At 43.0% G+C, this 25,883-nt stretch overlaps 1 protein-coding gene across 2 annotated transcripts in view; it reads right to left on the bottom strand.

The window, feature by feature from the left end:
* Positions 1-3,314: 3,314 nt before the first annotated feature.
* The window catches only part of TCEA3 (transcription elongation factor A3), a 29,313-nt gene continuing 6,744 nt past the window's right edge, over positions 3,315-25,883 (bottom strand). Inside the window, exons 2-13 of one of the 2 annotated variants that reach the window (XM_063311794.1) lie at positions 25,655-25,717; positions 23,215-23,320; positions 22,051-22,180; positions 19,303-19,374; positions 14,855-14,911; positions 13,947-14,018; positions 11,721-11,798; positions 10,421-10,581; positions 9,479-9,542; positions 7,878-8,025; positions 5,940-6,158; positions 3,315-5,173 (exon numbers count right to left, since the gene is read on the bottom strand). In XM_063311794.1, the coding sequence (XP_063167864.1) occupies positions 5,165-5,173; positions 5,940-6,158; positions 7,878-8,025; positions 9,479-9,542; positions 10,421-10,581; positions 11,721-11,798; positions 13,947-14,018; positions 14,855-14,911; positions 19,303-19,374; positions 22,051-22,180; positions 23,215-23,320; positions 25,655-25,717 (1,179 nt within the window). In that variant the 3' untranslated portion in view covers positions 3,315-5,164. The remainder of the gene's footprint in view (positions 5,174-5,939; positions 6,159-7,877; positions 8,026-9,478; positions 9,543-10,420; positions 10,582-11,720; positions 11,799-13,946; positions 14,019-14,854; positions 14,912-19,302; positions 19,375-22,050; positions 22,181-23,214; positions 23,321-25,654; positions 25,718-25,883) is intronic. The other variant, XM_063311795.1, reaches the window with a different exon arrangement.

Here is a 25,883-nt window from a genome sequence, read left to right on the forward strand (position 1 = left end):
TCTTTGACAAGGACTAAACTCAGGTTTATGCTCTTAAACACAGCGACACCAACCCAATTAACTTGATTATGTGCCGTCAAGTTGTTTTCAACTCCTAACAACCACATAGGTAGATTTTCTCCATGATGATCTATCCCTAACCTGTTCTTTCAAGTTTCCCAATGGTGTACTCATCACCTCTGTAACCGAGTTCCTCCACCTTGCTCCTGGTCGTCCTCTTCTTCTGTTTCCTTCCACCGTTTCCAGCATTAGAGCCTTCTCCAGAGAACTGGGTCTTCTTGTAATGTGTTCAAGATGATTGATATGAGAGAGAGAGAGAGAAGGATGGATAGATGATAGATAGATATATATAAGAGAGATGATAGATTGATGATAGATAGATGATTGATAGATAGATGATGGATGAATGGGCCATCAATTGAAGACTACACGTATAGACCTTTTTCATGACCTGGTCCTTCAGGTCTCCCAACAATGCACTCATCGCCACTGTAACTGAGTCCCCCCACCTTGCTTATGGCCATCCTCTTTTCTTCCACCTTCCCCAGCATTAGAGCCTTTTCCAGTAAGCTGGGTCTTTGCATAATTGCTGGAGCAGGGACAGATGGTGCTAGGTTATAACACATTGTACCAATGGAGGCACATTTGACAAGCTACTTGGTGACAAGAGGCCTTGCAGAACAAAATAAGCAAGCTGGGAGGAATAAATTTTGTCCTCCCTCAATGGTGTTCAAATTGTTCCAATGATGGTGCATTCATTCAGCATATAGACATGGAATTTTCGTTCTCAACCTTTAGGTTCGTCCATAGTCAAAACATTACAGTTGTGTATAATGAAGTGAAGGTTTTACCAGGATCATTTGGTTCTGAAATGGCTCAGAACTTGGGGGTAATACAACTCGTAACGCCAGTAGATTTTATAGCTGCCTCCCCCAACATTGGTTCCTGTCAGACTTCAGGATTTCAGCTTCCAGAATTCTCAACAATGGCTGGGCTGGTATTGAGAGTATTCTGGGAGTTGGAGGCTGCCTAGGTTGGGGAATGCTGTACTACAAGAGGTGAATTTTGCAGGTCTCTTCACATTTTCAATGCAGAACCAGTGAGTATGAAAAATAATTAACTGGAGATTCTACTTTCCCTGTAATGGAGGGGAACTCTAATTTCCCCTTCCTCCCAAAACGTCACCCCATGCTTTCTGAGCTGAAGCAACAGTGTGCCCCTTAGAAGCTTGAATGGGACAGCATTTTGGAAATCAGCATAGCAGGGGCTTTGTAAAAATCTCAAGGCCCAATTGACTGTTACAAGCCAAAGTGTGTAACACAATTTTCAAAACACTTTGCAAAGTGTGTGTGTGTGTGTAACAGCCTCTCTCTACCTGCTGTTCTCCTGCTCCAAATGGCTCACTCGACCCCTTTCCCTATTCTGGGGTTTGTTGCAGCTCAACAGTAGAATCCCTGTTTTTCATGGAAAAGGTTCCTACCTCAATCTCTCAATATTTCAAAGGCTGAGAAACACCCCTGCCTTGAAACCTTGGGAGCAGCTGCTGATTCTGAAATGGACCCAATCAATTTCCTTTATTATGAAAGGCTTTGAGAAGTTTGGAGTGAAGCAGCAGTGACGTTAAGCACCTCTGTCCAGATCTGATTCCAATGGATTACAGTTGGAATCGGTTGGTTGGTTATATATATTTCCATGCAACATTTAATTAGTTCTTACCACCCAGTGGTTTGTTTTCCTGTCTATCTCTCTAGCTTAGCTTTATCGTTGGCTTCTTCTAAACTGAAATGGAATTCTCAGCTGTAACACCTCATCAACAGATCTGAAAGTAGAACCAGACCATTTTGGGGTGATCTCTGCCTGCAGAACCACACATATCCCAGCACCTGATATTTTGAAGTATACCCCCTTAATCCATGGAGTTTCCAATTAGCTACTGAAAGAGGAAATATTTCAGGCGATCCTAGTTATTCTAGAACTTAGATTTACTTCTGTCTGGCAAAGAAAGGGCTAAAGTTCAGGGCAGGAGTATCTGCAGGTTATGGTCAAAAAAGTCAAGATAATAGCCTCAATGCTGCCACTGAAACTGTGCCCTTTTATGTGCATCCCCATATGTAGCACACATAAAGAAAGGCTGGAGTTTTGATTGCATTGTCATGGTAACTATCTCTGGTTCAGGGCCTGCAGGTTTTATTATTTATTTTATTTTATTTTTATCCCGCCTTTATTTTTATAAATAACTCAAGGTGGCAAACATACTTCATACTCCTTCCTCCTCAGATTTCCCCCACAACAACAACCCTGTGAGGTGGATTGGGCTGAGAGGGAGGGACTGGCCCAAGGTCACCCAGCCAGCTTTTGTGCCTAAGGCAGGACTAGAACTCTCGGTCTCCAGGTTTCTAGCCCAGCACCTTCACCACTAGACCAAACTGGCTCTCTTACTATGGATGCCATGTACAATCCTGTGATTTTGTAAATTATGCAGATGTGGGTGATTTTGTAAATTATGCAGATGTGGGTGGGTGGCCCCAAATGCAGACTACAGCAATGGTGCAACCAAGATCCTCATTTTCAGCTACTCACCTGGAGCAGTTTGGTCAGCTTCTGTGAAGCCATGCTTCCCCCCAATTCACTGAGGATGGGGCCAAGAAACAAGTGTTTTTCTACTTCCCTCATATATACAGTAGGTCTACTGAAAGCCCAAGAAGCTTGCTGTAGCATTTGGCTAAAATCTCATTCGTTGGTTCATTTTACTCTCTTCTATGGGCAATAGCTCTTTAGGTATCAGTTACGTCCTGTCCTCCTCTTCCTCACTCATAGATTTGACATCATCAAATCTATGGCTCTCGCTTGACCCTCACAGGCAATGGCACTTAGACCAGACATAATACTGGGCTGATATTTGCCCAGGGGGATTATGGGAGATGAGATCAAGCACACCTGGAAGGCAGCGGAATGGGAAAAGCTGTTCCAACATACAATTCTCAGGACTAACCAATACAGGTCCAGTGCTGGTCCAGAACCCCTGACATAGGCTGGCTGAAACCTGGTGCCCTTTGAACATCTTCCAGTGGGTTGATCAAACCTGGTCATTGAATTATCACTGAACTGTTTTTACAATGCACTGCTGTAAGATTGCTCTGAGGCACTCTGGGTAACAAAAGTGGTGGCCCCAAGCAGTGATGGGGATCTTTGATAAAGATGGTCTACTAGAAGGTGTTCTGTCAAGGGACTCTTCCAGTATTGGATGTGGTCCTGCCCATCACCCAAAGGTTTGGAGCAAATGGTGTAGGAATTCCCGTCTCAGGATGCACAGACTCACAAGTGACAGGTCAGCATTCACAGTTTACTTCTTTCCACTGAGCACTTGGTTTGGACAGCCCTAGAATTTGCTCTATATGGCACAAAGTCATTTGAAAAGAAAAGAAAAAAACAGTAAAGTAACAAAAGAGGCAATTCCTCATCATGCAATAGCTGTACACATTTCTTTACTAGTTCTGCTCCTCCGAGGCAGAAGCAGAACCTGAGCCAACTCTGACATCCCAAACATCCCAGCAGGATTCACTTATTTGCTCAAAATCCTTGATGATTTAGTAGCAGAACAATAACTGGGAAATCATCTGCCATTTTGAATTATATTACACCCCCAACACAACAACTAGGGCTGCTTCTGTCAAGCTCCCTCTCTACAAAAAGACATCCATCTTTCCCCAACTTAACCACCCTCCAGAAACATGGACCCAGAATGCTTAGCAATAGCCATGCTGGCTGGGGGATTTTGCAAATAAGCTCACATAGCAACCGGATGCTCAGGTTGGGGAAGGCTGATCAGCAGGTGAGACTAGCCTCAGATCCACCACCGAATCCACTGAAGGATACACTGAAGGAGGATTCATAACTGCCTTATTTCCAGTAACTGACACCTTTTTGTAAAATAGGTATCACAAGAACAGTAGCAGATTCAAAACTAGCCTCCCGGTGTGCTTGGATAACCCTGAATCTCTCCTGGTTCTACTTGACTCGTTATTATTACTTGCTTTTGTCTTTACAGTGACAAGAAGCAGGAAGGGGGCAAGTGGTGCCATCCCTCGGTGCTAGGAAGCATACTTTACATGCAGGTTCCACCCGTACACATAATCTCCTATAAAGGATTCCAGGAGCACAGCTTTGGAAGAATTTGGAGTGACAGTGCCAACCAAAAAAGATCAATGCTTTGGTTTAGTCTATATGAAAGTCACAGGACAGGAAACAAACATGTTGGTAGCTGATCGCATGTAGTCAAAAAATGGGAAGAGAAAGTATCTGGGCCGATAGTCTTTCCATTAAGGTTCAGAAGGTCTCTTTCTTGATGTCTGGTGACCTCTCTCTTGCCAAAAAAACCCACCCAAAACTTAGCAAAATAAACAAAATAGGGGTGATGAGGTCACTGTTGGATTAAACAGTGGATGGAAATTCCAAGTGGATCTAATCCATCCAACTGAAGGTTGTGTCTCTACAAATCTTCTAACAGATGCCATCTTCTGGCAGCATGGGAGAAGTCTGGGTATTTCACTCCTGATTACAGAGTCGGAACTGTATATATCCCATGCTTCTTTCCTTCCTTGCTGTTATCATTGCTTTTAAATGTTACTTACAATTTCCCTCAATAAACTATATTCTATGATTCGAATAAGCTGCTGATCACCAAGCAAGGCCCTCAGGACCCACGTTCTCATGACATCAGAATCTTCCTCTGGCTTTGGAGACTTCACAAGACATTGCCCACACATGAACTGCCAAACCAATCTTTGCAGCCTTAAGAATGGAAAATTTACATTTCCCCAAAGAAAAGCAGAGAGCAACCCACAATCTGTGGTCTTTTACGCTCAGTAACAAAGTCTGCCTTTGCACAATGTCTGCAGAACACACACGGCCCTCCCAATAAGGGCACCAATATATCACCTGAATTAGTACAAAGATAGGATTCCCTTTAAGTCATTCATTCAAACCTACTGCATTTTTTTAAAGAGATCTGAGTGGGGCTGAAACTCCAGCACTTCAACCTTGCAGGCTGTCTTCTGTTCCTGCTTCTATTTCATCAGTGAACAGTTCAAAGATTCTCTTATCTCTTTGGCTACCACAGGACAGCATCTTCTTCATGTAGCTGGCATATGGCCGCAAAGAGCCATCAGCAGAACTGTAAAACAAGGAATGTGTTTTTGAATAATGCAGGCTGATGCTAGCCAGATGTTTTGGCACTGCACCAGAATACTAAGTTTTGCACCAGCAGGCAATGTCAGTTGGGCATAAGCCAAGCATCCTATGAAACAAGCAGGGTGTTATGCCATCACACATAGAGATACATCGTGTTTTGGTGAGGTTATGGCAGTGTTTCTCAAGATTGGCAACTTTAAGATGGTGGACTTCAATGCCTAGAATTCCCCAGCCAGCTGGGAGTTGAAGTCCACCCATCTTGAAGCTGCCAAGGCTGAGAAACACTGGGTTATGGGCCTGTGTGCCACACTGTTTGGAGCTCCCTTGAAAGAGCTGCCTATTTCTCTGAGACTGCACACTAGCACCAAAAAGATGCTTCAGAAGGGGTGTGGGTGTGCTGTCAGTGCCAGGGAAATTTTGCTGGGATTGCACAGCTACTGCGCACCCCAAAGATCCAGCTTCTTGCAGACCACACCGCCTCCAAAGTGCCTTTGCCACTTCACCTTTTGTACGATGCAGATGCAAAACAGCAGCGGCTGCGTCGCACTGGCACAATGCTGTTTGGGTCATTCGCTCCCCCTGCAGTCCCTCTGATTCTGCGTCATACCTTTTCAGATGACAGCCACAAAGAGGGGGAGTGTCTCGACTGTCCTGCTGCACAAGCTGCCCTTGGAGGCTTTCTGGCTGAAGGGCAGATGAATTACCCAACCATTTGCTTAAAGCGTTTACAAGCAACAAATAATACACACCTTCCAGCGATTCCCGCAGTCATTACAGAGCACGAAAGTGGTCATGGGCTCATCAGCGCTCCGGGTTTGCACCTGGTTATAAGTGCAGTCCTTTTTCTTGCATTTTCCACACTGGAAGAGGTCAGTGGTCGTGCCTCCCGTCTTTGCCATCTGATGCTCTCGGATAGCTTCCTGGGTCATGGCGTTCCTTAGCTCCTTCAGCTCATCGCTAGCCATTTCCTGCAATGCACAGTGGTGCCGCCGTATCAGATGCAGCAGTGCCAGTTTTGTTAGGCAGGTTTAATCAAAGTTCAGTCTTGCCGGCCCTGTTCTGTTCCAAAGCTAGTGGGGACATTGGCACACAATGCTAAAATTGGTTTTGACCTTGGTTGGGAGCCTTTGGGGGGAATGACTTTGTCTGATGTGTGTACCTGGTTAGTCGCTGGGCTATGCAATCCAGAAAATGCTTACCTGAACTAGGTTTATTGCATGAACACAGCCACAATGTGCAAAGCCTGTAGTCTGCAGGTTAGACTTGAGAGATGAAAAGGCTTAGCTCAATTGGGCAGCAAGAAAGACAAATGGCTGAGCTTCCACATTGTGCTAACCTATAATGTGGTTTGTCTGGTTTTGGCTTCAGCTACTGCAGCCTGTTTACCATGATTTGTGGCATGGATGAAAAGGTGTCCAGGAACAGCTGTGATGACATCAATATGCTGTCTCATGCATCATGATGTCATATGTAAATAGTGTAAACCACACCTGCTTAATTATGACATTTATAGGCCACCCCAATCTGTTACAACTCTAGACAGCTTACAAAATACAACAATAAAATACAGTAAAAATATCTGACACAAATTGTTGTCAGTATGTAATCTGTGTCATTTGCATTATGACAACAGGGCACATACTGTATGATGTCACCTGCTCCCATATTCCAGCACCCATGCTGAACGAGCTCTCTAGGTGGCCTGGCATGATAAGTGACTCCAGGTCATGTGTTTTAGTTAGCATAGTATTCATGTAGCCAATTCATTGCAACTCTTGAGGCAGTGCATAAACATGTAAGCCACGTTTGCACATCTGGGTTAACAAAACAGAATAGCTGGGTTCATAGAACATGCTATGCTCAAATAAACCATGCTTTGGCTTGACATAATGACCAGGGTCACACAATATGCTAATAAGACAAGGGCTGGGTTTTCCCATGAGATACTGAACCACAAGCTGCCCAAACCCATTTAGCCTAGTCCAACCTGTTGTGTCTGTAATAGAGTAGAGTAGAGTAGAGTTTCTTTTTAATCCGTTCAGTCGTGTCCGATTCTCAGAGACTGCCTGGACAAGTCCCTGCAGTTTTCTTGGCAAGGTTTTTTGGAAGTGGTTTGCCATTGCCTCCTTCCTAGGGCTGAGAGAGAGTGACTGGCCCAACGTCACCCAGCTGCCTCTGTGCCTAAGGCAGGACTAGAACTCATGGTCTCCTGGTTTCTAGCCTGGTGCCTTCACCACTAGACCAAACTGGCTCTCTACAGTACAGTACAGTATAGTAAAGTAACTTACTTGGTCAATGACTAGCATAAAACCTGTTGTGTGAGCCTAGATGTGCAGTAATTGTTATATATTATTAAAAGACCTACTATAATTAAATTTTTAAAAATGCAATTAAAGACTTAAATTAAGACAACCAAGCTTAAGAAACAGATAGATTTGAACTCTGATTTACCAGATCTCGATACAACAGACTTGGCACACAATGAAGCCAATTTCCATGACAATTTCCATCTTTTGCATAATGATGTCATCATTCAAATGATGTAAATTGCCATGATGATGCTCCTCTGATTCAACAGACAATCAGGAACAACAGACCCTCCCTCCCTGCAACTAGTCCATTAAATCAAAGTTTCATTTGTATTATACAGGCCTGAGAAAAACAATATGCTGCTTCTTTGTACTGACTTCTGCTGTCATCTTTGCAATTAGGGCAGGTGCGATGGCTCCACACAGCACATTGCGGCGCAAGCCAGGATTCTTAGGGTCTTTCAGGTTGCTAATCCGGCTCCTCACTCGGTTTCGGTATTTCATATCTGTGCTCTTCAGCTCTTGGAAGATATGTGGCAGCATTAAGGAATAAGTGGGAAATGAAGAAAACGTGCAGAAACCTGCATCTCAGAATTCCCGGGCTTGTTTCTGCTTCCTCACCACACCATTCTGCTCCAAGGACTTTCCCCCCACCCCTGAAGATTTTTTTTTTTTTTGGTACTCCAGCAAGCCTGGGATCTTGCTGCTTCCTCCAACTTCTGCACAGATGGAACAGTCCTGCCTACAGAGGAGACTGAGAACCACTCTCAGTCCTAAAACCTGGGTAGGACCTTACAAATTTCTCATTATTCCCATTTCTCACTCTGCCTAATGTATTTCCAAAGGGGGACACCGCTTGTCAGAAACAGTAGGCATTTAGTTTCTATACAAAGTAAGCGATAAAGACTGTCTCCAGATCAGACCCTGCTGACCTCACCAATACATCCATTTAATTTATCTGGCTACAGTACAGTACAGAAATAGTTTGCTATTGCCTTCTGAGATTTCCCCCCCCCCCCCATCTTCACAGTACAGCCTAGAGCCCTGAGTTTTCCTGGTGTCTCCCACCCAACAACTATCCAGGTCTGACCCTCAGGTAACTTACTTTCTTATTTCTAAGATCAAACGCGGCTGGGTAGTATCAAATTTCACAAGAGGCACATCATCAGATCATAGCTGTGCAAGAACATAGCCTTGCTTTCCGTAATCAGCTAACAGCAGAAGCTTCATAGACTCCACAGAGCTAGGCCGGTTGCTTCACTGCAGACAAGAAAGCAGTCACGTATATGCTGAAAGTCTGCCTGCTTACTGCAGAATACAGGAATCAAGATGCGTAAGGATAATATGTATGTATATGCATGTATATCAGACTCAGGGTTTACATCTTAAGCCCTTTCCTCCTGCCCTTTCAAGTCAACAGATTTTTTACTGATTTTCCCCCAGCCTTGAGCATCAGAGACATTCTGTCTGGCCCAAGAATTGTTGGCTCCCACCTCAAGTTTCAGCCCTTACAGCTATCATTTATGGACCTACACCATACAGTTGTTTCATTGGGCAGCCCTATCTCCTGTCTTCCATTCCATCCAACAGAGCTGCCACAAGATACCCAGCAGAGGAGAAATGCAAGTGTTCCTGTGGTACTAGACATAAATGATGCATATTTTTCTTCTAGCCCTACAGGGAGGAACACCTAGATATAAAACACCCTTCTAGGGTAGTGAGGAAGTCCCATCTGTTCTGAAGTCCTCTGCTGGTTACTTTTAAGGGGAGAGATTTCAATGCAGATTTCCCAGACCCATGTTTTTGGCCTCCTGGTTAAAGAAACGTTCAAGAAAGCATCTCCTGGATCTGTACAGTTCAAGTGACTAAGGCTTTTGTTTTTACCCACCATGGCAACATCTGTCCAATACTTGCATAAACCTTTTCCAACCTGATGCATTCCCCACCCATGCTGATAACCAGCAGACCCGAGTATCAAAAAGATATGATCTTCAATCTCAGCTGCCATCTTATCACAGTTGACCCCAAATTCTTGGTAATCGTCTTTGAGGATGATGAAGAGGAGGAAGGAGGAGGAAGAAATGAAGATGGGGAAGGAAGAAAAGATCATTCAGCACAAGCAGGTGGATCTCAGTTTTGTGTCCAATCACAAAAACTATACTTCTATACCTAGTTTAAAAAAATAAATGTATAAAATAATTAACTCCAGTGTAAGGCAGACTTTACTTACAGAATGCCCATGAATATCAATAATGCCACAAGCAGTAGCAGCAGCAGAGATAGTTGCTTCCTTTTTAAAGCAAATTTTGTACTGTAGATAGTTGTCTCCACTGTATTTCCACTGAAGCATCTGCAGGATCTGATGCTTTCATCAAAGCGATGAGCATCGTGCCATAAGCTCTGTCCCTTTCATACCTACATGTGGCATCGTGACACCCACACAAAAGGGGCAGAGCTTAAGATGCTCTTTTCATCATTTGCCCCCTTGACTTGCCCCTGCAAATCCTTCTGATTTGGACTTGCTTTTCATTTTATTGTTGCTCATTTTATTTCTCTGTATTCTCTTTTTGTGGTCCTTCCTTTGGAATCTGTATTTTTTGCTGCTACTTGGTCTCTGACGATATATGAAATGGCTACTGCTGCTACTATCCATCATCCCTATATCAATAACTGTGGTAATGCCTCTGTACTTCTGTAATCCAACCAACGTTCATGCAATTCACAAATCACTTGCTTGATTGCTTCTCCTCTTTTAAATTTCCTCAACCTTTTGCCATGCGGGTAACTCCCACCGAAACGGAAGCTGGAGATAAAAACATCTGGACCAGAGATCCAGGCCTAATAGACTGTAGCCTCTTTAGATCCCCATGACTCTCATCCTAAGTTAATTCCTGAATCCCCCAGGAAGTTTTGTTTCTCACCATCCATTTTCAGGGCTGCAGAGACCATCTCAATACACTTGTCCCTAATGGAGTCTCCCGTCAAATGGCAGGAGGCCAAGAAGCAGACAGAAGTCCCAAATGTTGGTGTGACTGGGCTGGCTGGCATCCTGGACACCTCACCTCGAGATCTGTCATTTGATCTGAGCAGGACATCGAGTGAAATGTTTGTGTTAAATGAAAAATGCAAATACTATCATGATGAACACTCTAACATAGCCTCTTCAAAAGCCAAAAAAAGCCAAAGGCTGTTTGGGATCACAGAAGTCAAGAGCAGTCAAATTATTTTGGCACCCAGGGCCAAAACTATGCTCCTCATCTCTCTCTTCCCTAGCTGAAAAATCCCATAGAAAGACATCAGATAATACATTGTTTCTTTTCTTGAAACCCAAATCAGCAGGCTGAGCAAGCTGGTCCCTCTGCTCATTGGCAGGGCCAGTTCCAAAGCCTAGTCTGGTCTGTGCTACTTAGACTTTATGCGAGGGCTCATGTGGTTAATTGAAACATTCATACAACAGGCTTAACCAGGTCAGGTAAAGACTTAAGGGATGTATTTGCACAACATACCAAGCTTGGTTAACATGCATTTCAATTCAATCTTTGGTGCTTAGCTTACAAATCCAGCCTGACTGGTTGCACTGGTAAACCCAGCAAATAGGTTAAATGAATCTCCAGATTACAAGTTTTGTATGAATGCAGCCAACTTAATTCAAAGCTAATATTGCCTTTGCAATGGTATGAAAGATATCATTCCTTTTCCCTCACACACACAATATTAGATCATCCCATGGAACACTTGTGCACAATTCAGAAGAGGTAAAAATGAAGACTACACAAGAAGACACTTGCAAACAGCCGTAAGATACGTCCTTTTACAGAAGGACAACCCTCTATTTGAACATATCCTCTGTTTAAAAAGCTGCCAAGTTCATATTTGGTCTATGAGAAAGATCTCATCATTTCAAGAAGTATCGGATAAACTCATGGAGAAGATGACTATTAACAACTATTTATTTTAGTATGATGGATGAAAGCTCCACTTCTAAAACACTGTGTCAGGAACAGCAGCTCCTGGAGAGAAGCAACTGAAGAGGTTTATTGCCTGCACACTCCTTTGGTTGGTCTATCAAACAACGTCAGTTGGCAATTGGACCCAATTAATTTTTTGGCCTGATCTAGCAGAAGTTCTCCATTCTTGTATCTCAAGGTTTGATTGTCCTCCTCCACATATCTAGTTTAGTCTGTTTTTCCTTTGATTAGGAACACCCTCACCCAACAATACCTTTCATCTTTGCTATCCTCTTTGTTTTTATGAGAGCCAGGAAATGCTGCTGCTGGGTTGGAGCTGGTAGAAGCTCTCCTACGGAGGATACGGAGAGGTGCATGACGACAAATTCAGTTCAGATCATGAAAATACAAAGAATTTCAACCAAATCCCATATAGAATTCAAGCCCTTTGCTCACATGCTGTTTATATTGGTACTTGAAGGGCCCAGCAACCCCAATACTCTCTCTTGATCACATGATGATGATCTGATCTTGTCTCCAGTCAGATATTTCCCTGTCTAGATCCAACTAATTTTTCCTACCAACAAGGTCCTGCCTCAACAATGAGGCATTAAAAAAGTACTTTTCCATTCCTTTTCAGTGAGACTGTCATGTTCACTGATTCAATGTAGTTTATACATCGTAACGTTTCACATGCCATGGTGCTGACCCGCGTTTCTGTTTGGGAGGGAGCTGCTGTGAGACCTTGTACCAAGCTCTGTATGTGAAATCAGTACAATGGAATGCGTTTGGGTTATGTTATCTGTTCAAGGCCTTTTCCCGCAGACCATCAGAAGCTGTTAGGAGCACCTGGGATTGTGAACTTGAGAAGATTCTATGGGGGAGGGATTTCATTTGCACCGAGGGTTTTTCAGTTTGAATTTGGCGCGTTTTCATCATTCTCAGTTTTCTCTGTGATCCTACATACTATTCTTTAATGAATCAGATATCTGTCCTAACAGTCAGAAATCACGCTGAGACGAGGAGTAGGTCTCTAGTATTTATTACTGCTACATAAAACAGAATCCTAACAAACTGAAGAAGCGTGGGAAAAACCCAGACAGATAAACCCCAAAAGTTAAGGCGGGTCTGATCTGTCTCTCTCTGAATGGCTGCTTAATTCCTCAGTACTACGCATGCGTTTCCCCCCCTGGATAGAGGCCCCCTCCTGCTCGCCATCAGTACTCATGACAATATCTTTGAATTCCTGCTCGTGAGTCTGATAGTGTTTTAGAATAGGCAACCATTACAGAGACCAAGTCAGGTGACTTGCAGAGTGCTGTGGACTGTGTGAGAAGATGTGGATTCACTCTCTGCTTTAGGTTACTGGCCAGGAGTGGGACATTCCAATGATGTTATGGACTAGACAATGACCAATCACTGACCAGGGAAAGCAGCACCTAACCCAAGGGACAATGAACACGGGAGGGAAGTCCCTGTCTAAACAACCCATTTTAGGTGGGCTATGGAACTTCTCACCCAAGATTTAGTCGGGCCTTGTCTTTTGTAAGTCTTTGAGAACTGCACAGTTCCACCAAACTTTTGATAAGGACAATGGGCCTGGGCTGCCACAGTAGGTGAGCTTTTTGTTAATTTATGGTCTTGTTTTATTCTATATTTTTCTTGTTTGTAAGCAGTCCTATTGGTATAAATAAATGTATGAAAAAATAAATAAAACACGATGAGACAAGCCCTAATATCTGACTCAGTCTAAACCTGGTCTAAAGTATGCATATTAACCAATCCGCAGAAGCAGCCTGCAAATTTTAAATCGGTACATACGAAAATTATAATGGTATACGTAACTTTCCCTAATGCATTACCTGAGTATATGCAGGCCTGTATACAATTATTCCAAGCATACACTTTTGGGGGGTATAAACTTTGGGGGGAAGGAGGAAGAGGAGGAATACATTTTGTTTTGTTAGCAATTTTCACCAATATATGCACTTCTTACACCCAGTGTAAGAAGCGAAGAAATAGCTCCAGACAAAAGCCATTCGTTCTTGTGAACTACAAGTTCACATGCTCCTGATTGTGTTTGGGGGGATTGTATCATGTGGCTTAAAAAGTGTTCCAGCATGAAAACACATTCCTACAAGAAACACAAGTTTGCCACTGAAGCCACCACTCCAAAGCAGCCACACCACATCAGCATCCCTTTTCCATTAAGGCATATGACCTCTGTGCACAACCCGTATCTAGCACCACTTCCTGATTATGGTTCTTAGAGGCTACGTTTGACTCCACTGAAGCTCTATCATCAGCCAGAACCAAAGCATCCCTTTCAGGTGTTTTTGAAAACAAAGATGCAACATAAATCCCCCCCCATGCCAACATATATGATCCCATCTCCTCTAAGTGAGGAGCATAAGGAAAGTTCTTCTATCTTGCCAGACCAGTAGAAGCACTGGAAAAAGATCAGTCAGGTGGAATTAGCACAAGGAATGGGTCAGCTTACTTGTCCACCGACAGTCTCCTGGGGGAGGAAGCAGTGGTGGAACTGGAAGATCTTGAATCTTTGGAGTCCCTCCTTTATAAGGGAAGAAAAAGAGGGGTGTTGGCAAAAGATGCAAGCAGTGTTCAACTTCCCTGGTACACAAGCTGCTTTAGGCCAGGCCAAACTATTGGTTCATTCAGTCCAGTATTCTCAACCATGGCTGACAACTGTTCTCCAGTGTACCAAGCTGAGGTCCCGCAGTTACTACATGCATTCCATTATTGGCTTCTAGAACTTCCAACTTAACTTAGCCATTACCTCATCTGCTCTGCCCAACTCCCTACTCCACTTCCCTACTAGAACCACAGCTAGAACAAGACCAGATGGGGAAAAAAAGCTAGAGATGGGTGCATTGGCTGAACCATAAACTGAGTCTTTCTTCTTTGCCCATCAATTACACTTCCTGCCAGTCCAAAGGCGAGCTACATGTCCTCTCCTGCTTCTATTTGCTGAGTATCCTGCCTACCAGAAAGTGTTTTGCATGCAACACTCCTATTCAACCTTCTGAAAGCTTGGAATGCTGTTGGTTACTGCATTACGACCCACTAATCCTGACCACAGGGCTGGGGATGGCGTGGGGGAGAAGATGGGCAAATATATAGGCTGCAACATCATTATGCATAAATGACCAGCCCTCATCTGTACAGCGCTAAAGAACAGTACTGCAATTAAAACTCATTTATAATGCAACATTTGCATACACAAACAACAGTCGCTGTTGCTATTGCAGTGACGTGGGGTTTAGTGTGCTCCATGGATATTAATTTGCCTGCAGTCAGCTTAAGAAAAGTTCTCCTTTTTCCTTTCTAATTGTTCACTTCTTTGCATCAGAAGGAGTAGGAGCTCTCTCCCGAGCCCTAAAAACTTACCTCTCTTTTTTGAGCTCCAAGTGTGACTTTTGGGAAGTCGAAGCGTCTTTGGGATCTCTGCATGGAGAGAACAAATGTTAGACTGTGTTACATCTTGGCTCTACAATACCCAGAGATGGCTTCTTTGATGGCACAATGAATGACTGCTGCCTCAGCTCTGTAATTCACGGCCATAAGTCATTCCTCGTCAGTCTTCTCTAGATAAAATAGGATGATCACAGAATGTCATTCTTCCAATGGCAGAAACCGCTGAAGCGTAAGAAAAGGGCCCTCAAACTTATTTTCCTTTCTTGCTCAGTTTTCTCCAACCTGGATGCCTCTACATGTTTGTAATAGTTGGTTCTCAGAATGAAGCAGATTCATGAGGTTTTGTAAGCAGCTGGCTGCAGGCTTCTCTTCTGCACGACCTGCCTCCCCACCAGATCACAGGAAGGCTGTTAGAACAAAAATTGCGGCATCTCTGCCCAAACGTACATGGGGATATACTGGTTATAACTGGGAAAGAGTTCGGTTGCTGAAATTCTTGTAGCTTCTTCCCTTTCATCTCACTCAATCTTGCTTGGAAGACTTATTTTCAGTTTGAGGCAACTGCCAAAGAACCTGAAAATAGACAGGACTATAACTGGGATTCCCTGGAGGATTTCTAAACTAAACTTTGGAAGATTGTGTTAAGTTTATAAAGCATCTCAAGAACAGTCCTGTCCTGTTCTTTCATCCTGGGAAAGAATGCTGAAGACTCCCTAACCCCCACATCCAAGCAGAGGCAACTATTTCTCTGTGATTCTGCTTCCCTTCCCTTAGAATAGCCTCTCCCTTAAGGTGAGAATAATACATACTTTTCCCTTGTTTAGGTAGCCCATAGGGCTGTTTGATAGATCCCTTGGGATGTGAAGGTTATCACAAAGATTGGGGGCCAAGAGCAGGGCTTTATTGTGAATTCTGATTTCTTTTTTTTAACAGAGTTTATGATCTGCCATTTTTTATTGTTTCGGCCTTCTTGCGAACCCCCCAGGAGTCTCTCTGGAATGCAACAGTTTATAAAAATTGCAAATAAATAAAAGATGAACCTGCCTTTGCTTGGCAATCATCTGGTGACCTCCTGAGAGGTTAAATGGATGCTGGCCAAGGTTATAGCTTTTTTAGCAATAGCATCCCATTTCTTTTGATTAAGCACTACAACATGCATGCTAATAAGAAGCATGCTTTGACATGGGATGTATTTAAATGAGCTGCATTCATTTAAGGAAGGACTGGGCAAAGATCTCTGCTCATAAGCACTGGGGGCGAGGAGGACAAGCAAAGTAAGTTGTGTTATGACATCACAATGCAAGTCCTGCAACTTCTGTACTGCAAGAATGGAAGGGCAGAGTTTGCATCATGACACCATGGCCTGTGTGGCATCATTTTTCCATCACCCTAGATAGCTGTGGACACCTGGTCTTTAAAAGTTATGTATCAAAGCCTATAAGAAATGTGATGGAATATAACTAAAGCAAATACACAAACTGCATTTTGTGCTATAGATCCTACCTAGAGCCAAGGATTAGATCTGATGTCATCCAAGATGGTTTTCCATTTTTATGATTTGGTGAACCTAGAAAAACCTGCATGACAGTAGTAACTTTTCCATCTTTCAGATGCCAACTTGACACTGAAGATGTGTATGTCCTCTTTAAAAAGAGGAGATATGAGAACAAATTCCCAGAGCTTCTGAAATTTATTTTTCACTGTTGTAATGCCTGCACACTGTCTGAAGGTTGTTTTTCTTAATATGAAAAGATGTGATGAAAACTGCATATGAATAAGGCAAAATAAGTAGGCCTGCTGGTAAAGTGACTGGGGGGAGGGGGGAGATTTCCCCAGAACTGTATGCAGAGCTTAAACTTTTATGAAATAACAAGTCAAGTGAAGTTGCTAAAAAAGCGGGGCAATAATACATACAAAATAAACCAAACAGCTGTGGCATTCATCTTTTAAGTTCATACTTACTCCGTTTTCCTTAGAAAGGGCAATCTATATTATTTATGAGTTTCAGTAGTAACTCAGCTGAGAGATGAGCATCCCATAAGCAGGAAATGCACTGAGTCTCTTTTAATTTTGAAGGCACCTGTGGGCCATAATTTTTTTTAAATACAATTGCTACTCAATGGGGACATATTAATGCCATGTCTCTCTGAATCTATAAAGTGCCACACTTCAACAGGTATTTTTTCCATTGTCAGAGATGAAAGAGGAATTTAAAAGGTCATGTGGATGTTATCACCTAGCATAGCATAGGCACAAAATGCTGTTTTCTACTGCTTTTTGTTAAGGATAGGTCACTACATAGATGCCCAACAGGTAGCAGCATCTATCAGTCCTGCCTGATGTCAAAAAAGCTAAACAGAGACAGATATGGTTAGGATTTGGATGAGAGCCCATTGAGCTATCCTCAGGCTAAAGGCTAGACCACCATTTTTCAAACTGTACTCCTGATGGGGTTCCATGAGACACCACTGGCAAAAGGGAAGGAAGGAAGGAAGGAAGGAAGGAAGGAAGGAAGGAAGGAAGGAAGGAAGGAAGGAAGGAGTCAGTCAAACACTGCCAATTTTCTATCACTAGAGCTTTGCCTCTTGATCGGGGTCCTGGGAATTTAATTTTTTTTAACTAACAGGTTCCTGAAAAGTTTGAAAACCCCTGGGCTAGATATCCTGGGCAAAATCAGTTCTGTTGTCAAGAAACTACATGGATGTGCTATGAAGGTCACTGGAGGCAAGCATAATCTCTGCTTTTGTTTAAAAAAAAAATTAAGATTGACACTACAAGCCACCATAACATGTTGCAATTACAATAGAAGCAGGATTTCTATGCTGTCATTTTCAGGTAGTTATTCTTATTAGTTTTATGCACATCTGCACAACAGTGCATGATGACCAGGAACTATATAGTTATACAGTGGAAAAATGGTGGGGGGGGGGGCGGGGTGACACAATCAAGAACGTCTGGTTCTCAAAAAATTTTCTTCTCTACTCCATGGGTGTCTGGGAAGCAGGGGCCAATAATGATGTCAGGACAAAAGTACATAATGGTGGCAACTGTTTGACACCACCACACGTGTTACCATTTTGGCATCATTGTAGTTTACAGCAGACCCCACCATCTGCCCCTGAGATCCAAGGAGAAGCCAGCGAAAAAACATTCTACATGCTTAAAACCACCATATAAAGTTTAATACGATACTTAATTAAAGAGCAAAACGATGTACAAATGCAGAAGTGCTAATTCATGTAACCTGCCATCACTGTAAAAATAAAGTCATAAAATTAATCTGAAGGGAAAAAATGAAATATTGAGGGAGAGATAGCAACAGGAGAACACTGGGATTGGCAACCTGTACCACAGAAATATTATGGAACTGAGAAAAGATTCAATACATTGGCCTCTTTTTCCTCAACCTATAAATCCACCTCCTTTAAGCAGCAGCTGTGCTGCAGGCTCTATTTAATAAACTTTGGAGGGACTTCCCAAAGTCATCAGCTCAGCACACCTCTGTCACGTTTCAAACAGCGAGTTGGCCGAGTCCAGGGACAAATTCTGAGTCACCTGCCTTGGACTGGAAAGTGAAATTAAAGAGGCTCTGTGGCACAATAAAACAAGCGTTTCACCAAGGACAAACAAGATCAAATTCTTCATCTTGAGAAACCTAGAAATGGACTCTTATCCTGAGATAAGAATTGAGCTAAAGGGCTCATAATATTCTTTAATTCAAAATGCTGGTTATTATTTTTAAGCTCTAAACCAGAAGAAGGTAACCTTTTACAGACCGGAAGCTGCATTTAAAAATCATTTGTGCCTGCAAAGGGCATATCCAGCATTGTAGTAATATCATTGGAAGGGCGGGAATTTTTGTTTGGGGAGGATTTGAGGCAAGTTCATGGTGCGCATTGTGGTGATGAATTTCAGTAATGCCATCTGGGGGGCTCTAGGACTCTAGGAGTTGGAAAATCAGTGGGGGGTGGTGAGGGAAATAGTCTCTGGCCTGCAAATCTTGCCACTTCTGTCCTAAATGGATCTACCAACTTTAAGGCAAAATCCAGGTCATTCGGGTTTGTTTCATCTTAAGTTGTTACTCTCAGACCAATCTGGTTTTATTTCGTTGACCACAGCTAACTATTGTTCTATAGTTCGTACAGTACATTGCAATACCTCTTCTAATTTTTCTTAGAATTTTTTAGAATTTTAAGTGTTTTTCCTTTTATTGTAATTAGATGTGAATCTTCTGTTTTATCTGCAGGTCCATGACCAAATAAAAATTGATTTGATTTTGATTTGATTAGGCAAAATTCCTACTTTTTTCCCCCAGCAGCTTGCAACCAGGGAAGAAAAGGTATCTGAATGTCCAGGCATACCTCATTCCTTTCACACCTTTTTAACCTTTCATAGTTATGTTTCCAGTTACAGAACAGTACCTGTCTGGCTTGGAGACCAAGGAAGAGCTACACTTCAGCATTACCTCCTGTGGGGTGGATTTATTCAATTTCCTAGAAAGGAAGACAAAAGGAATGATCAAAGAACAATTGTGCACTTGTTGAGGAGGTCCGATTCTGGGGATCAAACAATTCTGCTCCTGAACCTGAAAAATTCACACTTCTCATTCAGGTGCCCCTGTGAAGCCACAGAATTTCAAGTTTTTCTCTCCAGGTTACATCAGTAGCTTACTGACCAAAACCCAGTAGTGTGCCTCCTGTCTGAATTCAGGCAGGAAAAAATGCAAGATTTTCAAAGGCTCTTTGTACACTTGAAATGGTAAACCAACAAGCAAACAAAAATAACCAATTTGCTCCACCACCACCCTGAAACAATGACCCCCACCCATTTCTGTAATGCCCTTGTGCCAATGCCATTCTTTCTGCAATCCCTGACCACCCATAATTTTTGTTTAATAATAATGTCACCGCTTGCTAACAAAAAAATTCCCCAGCTCTGCTTTAAGGCACGGCAAAGGCAAGTATCAGGTTAGTTGAACCTTTTTTTACTAAAAGTACAAGATCCAGAAGTCAGATGCAAAAGATATACACATTTTGGAAATGCTCCAATTCCTAGAATTGAGCAGTATAAACAAGTATTTCTTAAAACTCCCCACTTCTTGTGTTTTCTTTCTTTCATCCTTTTCAACAGCCTGACGTAGATGGGGAGATATTTTGTGGTCAGAACGATTAAACAATTAGAAGTTTATGATCCATTTCAAATTACTCAGAGATCTCCTTGTAAGTGCTAGAGCTAGGCAGCACTTCTGATTTCAAAAAGGAGTCTTTTCTCAGGAGGGGACAGCTGCCCCCCACAATTGCATACAACCCTGGGAAAGAGTGGGGTTGTTCCATTCGTGCCCCAGGGCACTCTGCATCAAATCTGAAGCAATGCTCATTCCCATTAAATGCCATTCTGCCTTCTCCCCACCTTTCCATTTTAAGCAAGTGTCTCTAAGTCTTGATTCAGTGATTCCACCCCTCACCTCGAAGATTTGCAAAGCTGCCTCTTCCCCAGTCTATACTGTCCAGATACACCAGAGCAGTGTTTCTCAACCTTGGCAACTTTCAGATGTGTGGACTTCAACCCAGACTGGCTGGCTGGAGAATTCTGGGAGCTGAAGTCCACACATCTTAAAGTTGCCAAGGTTGAGAAACACTGCACTAGAGTGTATGTCCCATAACACTCTCTCTTGGGAACTGCAAGGGAGGCCATCTTCAGTTTTGAAGTAAAGCTGGGGAACACAAGCATGCGGTGCATTTGCAAGGGGCTGGGAGTGAAAAGAGGACAACGTCTTCAGTTCCTGCACTCAGGAAATGATGAGTGGCCTGGACTGGTGATGGGTCAAGAAGAAAGGATGAATCTACCCTAAAAGGAATAAAATGGAAGACCCTTAGGATTAGAATCTAAAATTGCCCAGGGTACAACAGGGAGCTGGAGAATACCCTGGAGTTCCCTCTGCAAATTTGGAGAACAGCTTCTGAATGTGGAACAGGTAAACTGATAGCAGATGGTGTTTCTCAGCCAACTTTTGTGACTGGCTTCCTCTGATGTAACAAGGATTCATAAACTCAGAAAGGCCCCAAAGACAGGGCCGCAATGGGGGGGGGCAAACAGGGCATGTGCCCTGGGTGCCATGTTGGGGGGCGCCAAAATGAGTGCTGGGGGGTGCCAAAATGGGCGTGGAATCCATATTTGCCCTGGGTGACACAGACCATAGTTTCAGGCCTGCCCAAAGAGGTGAGTGAGGGAGAGGGGGACATGATGGGATCCTGACATGTTCTCAACGTCCAGTCATGTCTGGCTGGGGAATTCTGGGAGCTGAAGTCCACACATCTTAAAGTTGCCAAGGTTGAAAAACACTGCACTAGAGTGTATGTCCCATAATACACTCCCTTGGGAACAACAAGTGTCCATACCAGAGTAGCTTTTCCTAACCAATTAAACTGAATCCCATTCAGTTTAATGGGTTTTGGAAACAAGCCCCTTTAGCTGGGGGCCTATAGCAAAACCACACTTCTCATGTAGTTTGGCCTTCTATAGTCAGTTCTGCGGACTGAAAGATTTTCTTCCCTGCTGTTGCACTGGGAGATTCAGCTAGGATAAAGCAGGAAAGAAAAGACAACAGTACTTTCCCAGTTCCTCCCCATAGAGCAGAGTCCCAACCTGAATTGCACCTTCCACATGTAGACATTGGTTGAGTTCACACAACACACTAAACCCTAAATCTAGGTTAACAATGCCTTGTTTCAACCTCATTTTAACAAACTCATTGAAGGGAGGGAGTGTCTGTCCTTCATACCTGTCTGTTAAATATGAAAGGACACCATCACAGCAATTTGCTTCATTTGTATAATGACACTACCCAAAGGGCACCTTTTGCATCTACTGACATCATCTATACAGGGATGTTTATTACACAAGTGATGTCAATTGCCACAGAAATACTATCCATTGCAAATCGATATCTCACAGTGACAGGCTCTGCGCAAATAAACCATGGCTTAGCATGATGGTCTGATTGATATAACATGCTTAGACAATGGTTGCTTTCCTACAATGAACAGAACCACACATTACTCAACTCTGCTGTCTCAAGTCTACCCAGCATGGTAGTGCAAAACACCCCTATCCTAACTGTTTGTTGCACTATTGACAGATTTGTGCAAACAGCTGGAATATGCCAATACCTGTCTTTCTGCTTTTCATCAGGACTTTTGCAGACATTCACAGAGTTGGAAAATGTCCCTTCAGCTTTCCAGCCAGGGACAGCAATGTCTTTGTCTCTGTCTTTTTTCCCTTTCTGGGTCCCTGAGGACTCTGAAAGAAAAACGGGGGATTCATGTAGAATTGTAGCCAACTGAACAAGGTAAGGCAGTAAACTAAGCCTTTTTCAGCCTTTTGACCCTGGAGGAACTCTTGAAATATTTTCCAGGCGTCGGGGAACCTCCACACATTCAGGCTCAAATATAGGTCAGAAGTTTCAAAATTATTATATTCGTTTCATGGGTAGGCCTGTAGATATGCATGAACAGCGTTCTTAAACTGAAAATAAAGAATGAAGCTTACCTCTGTAATGCGAAGTTGCCCGGATTTGAAATAATTTTTTAAATAAATCATTATCTCCCAGGGAACCCCTAGTGACCTCTTGTGGAACGCTAGAGTGCCACAGAACCCTGGTTGAGAAATCCTGGTGTAAAGATACCACTCGGTCACTGTGAAAAATGACATATTCACTCAGCCCTTGGTATTCTTGCTTTTGATAGATTTGTGAGCATCAAAAGCTTTAAAGCAAATTTCTTGTCCTTGAGAAAAGAGATTGCAATAGGAAGGAGAAGAAATTTAGATCCTTAATGCTAATGCCCCCCTGCCAAGTTATATAATTAAACATTGTTCTCTCCCTTTGTCAAGGAAAAAAGGGAATTAAGGGCAGATGTCACTTATTTCTAAATCCCTTCTTTTATACAACTATTGCATCTATTCCTAATTTGTATCATTTTTGTCCTACACATTAATTGTTAAAAGTAATAACCCCAGGGCAGGCAGGGAAGCAATTCATTGAAAAACAAGTTACGATAAGTAAGATTAAATTTTAAAAGTAAGTTACACTTTTTTTTAAATGACTGTAGATAATCTTTAAAAATAGGTTACAGACAGTTTAAAAACTCCATGATACAGGACCACCAAGGCAAACCAGAGGAAATGGGGCAGATTAAAACAACTGCCCAGGACAACCAAGCTGGAAAGGGATTCTGTAACCAGGGTGCCAGTCCATCAACTCCTTCGCACCTAAGAATTCCTCAGATCTGCAAAGGCCAGTTGGCACTGCTGATCACCCATCACAGGATTCTTACCCAACAGCCTCTTCCAGTTTTTGATAAGGAGTTTCGCCAGATCCACCACTTCCTTATCTGAGCAATGCTTACGCACTGTGTTGACAGCCACGCCAATTTTTGTGGTCTGAAACAAAGTGAAGAGGGATTTGCACTACTGGAACAAATGCTTTGTGGGGAGAAGGATCTCAGTATCCCCATTTTCAGATAAAAATAAGGGATGTCAGAAAGGATGAGGAGAGACCTTTCTCTGGGCAGGACACTGTGTATCTTTAATTCCTCCCCACCAGCACCACCACTGAAAATGATGGGAAATCAAGCACCCAATTTCTTTGTTTGCTAGTTTGATCCATTCATAAGCCCTCTCAATCACCAACAGGTGACAAACAATACATTAAAAAGATCCACATGTGCCTGTGGGGGAAATGGGTTGTCAAAATCTGCACAGTTGGGTGGGACCGTTACGAAAAGGGAAGGGGCTTCATTTGCAATGCCGCTCTCAACTTCTTGCAGATTCTGGTGCTCCCTTGCAAGTAGCCCTGACTGAAACCAAGCAAAAGAAAACAATAAACCGGTTAACAAAACCAGTATTAAACCACATTGGGCAGGGGGTGGAGAACACCTTAAATATCAAGGGCCAGCCTAGTTTTTAAAACTTTGGGAGTGGTTTGCTGCCGAATTTGGGAGATCTGATCTTCAAGGGTAGAATGGGCATAAAATGAGTGTTAAAATGCTCTTTGGGTTTCCTAGCCATGCATCAGACTAGAACTGAGGGGTGGTTCAGCCTCCGTCTCAGGGTTGTTGAGAAGACAAAGCAGAGACTAGGAATGAAGAAATCTGTCTGAGCTGCCTCTGCAGTTCCTGGAGCAGTGCTTCTCAACCTTGGGAACTTTAATATTTGTGGACTTCAACTTTCAGAATTCTCCAGCCAGCACAGCTGGCTGGAGAATTCTGGGAGTTGAAGTCCACAGATATTAAAGTTCCCAAGGTTGAGAAACTGTCCTGGAGTAAAGCTGAAATTAAGTGAATACAGGCCAATGAGAGCCCTTTATAAGAGATGCCCATCTTCCATGCTGGTTCTGCTCCCAGTAATTTGCGCTCTCCTTACACTGACCATATTTTCTTGGGAAAAAATAACAGACCAACCTGAACAAGGGGCAAATCTGAAAGAGGTTCATAAGGATTAAAAAAAATGTTTATGTTTATAACCATTCTATAGAATGGAAGAGAAAGAATGGAATGAGGGTAATTGGTGCCTGTGGCGAGGCATCCTAAGGGGATGATTCAGACGCAGGGCTTTCATTTGATCATTTTACCTTTTTATGGTTGTTTTATAGTTACCGGTTGTGAGCCGCCCAGAGTTGTTTAAGATGGGTGGCCATATAAATCTTTTCAATAAACAAACAAACAAACACACTTGGCTTTACGAAGGGAAATTCAAGAGAAAAAGCAAGAGAATTAATAATTAAATTAAATAAATCTAAAGGACGGCTTTCTGAAATAAAGGACTGTCTTTGATAATAAAGGATGTACTGTATGATCACAGTAACGATCTTGCATGACACTCCGGGCCCTTTTAATTGGCCCTCCAGTGCCTGACATCTCCTGTTAATGGCTGCGACTCTGAACTTCACAACCACTTATACCCGAAACCCCTCCGGTGCTGAGCCAAGCCTGAATGCAACTGCAATCTGATCCAAAGAGGTCCCTGTAGCCACCCTGGGAATCCTCCAGGAGATGATGTGATGGCCAAACAGCAGCTGACAATCACAACGTTTGACCTCCCCATTCCTTACTATTTCATCATGCCTCATTATTCCCAGCAATTAGCCCTGGTCCTGAATAGAAAGGATCTTCATTTGCATTGCACTGGTATGTGAATTGATTCCTCAGCTTTTCCTTGTTCTGAAACAATACACTTACAGGTAGTCCTCACTTAGCGACTGCTCGTTCAGTGACCATTTGAAGTTACGAGAACTCAGAACAAGTGGGACTTATGACTGTTCCTCAGAGTTATGGCCACTGCAGTGCCCCCGCGGTCATACGATAGTGATTTGGGCCCTTGGCAACCGGCCCGCACTTACAACACTTGCAGCATCCCGTGGTCATGTGATCACCATTTGTGACCTTCGCTGCCAGCTTCCAACAAGCAAAGTCAATGGGGAAGCCAGCAGGAAGTCGCAAGTCACGGGCATGTGACATTGTGTTTAACGACCATGCAGGATTCTCTTAATGATGGCAACAGGAAGTGCCTAAACTGCTGTCACTAAGCAGCACAGTTAACGTGACATCGCGCTTTACAACTGCATCACTTAGCAACAGAGTTGCTGGTTCCAATTACCGTTGTTAGGCGAGGACTACCGGCATTTAGACCTGTAACACTGGAATGCTTGGAGTTAAAGGGCTTGTTAAATGGGTTCAAATCTACATTTCTCAGGAGAACAGAACAGTACAGCCTTACCTGCAACAGCTCAATGGTCATTGTGCAGCTATTCAATTTCTTCAGCAGGTCAAGAGCTCCTTCCTGAGAGAGGGGAGTGGGTGGAAAGAGCACAGAAGGCATCATATAAACTTAATTTTCTGTCTTTTTCATCCTGGGCAAGTCCTTTTAAATGTCCCAAGAGAGCAGAAAGTTCCAGCCTCTGAAGCAAGGAGAGGTTGCAAATGCTCTCGCAAAATGCCATCTCGAG

Source organism: Candoia aspera, chromosome 10 (genome assembly GCF_035149785.1).
Source record: "Candoia aspera isolate rCanAsp1 chromosome 10, rCanAsp1.hap2, whole genome shotgun sequence".
NCBI lineage: Eukaryota > Metazoa > Chordata > Lepidosauria > Squamata > Boidae > Candoia > Candoia aspera.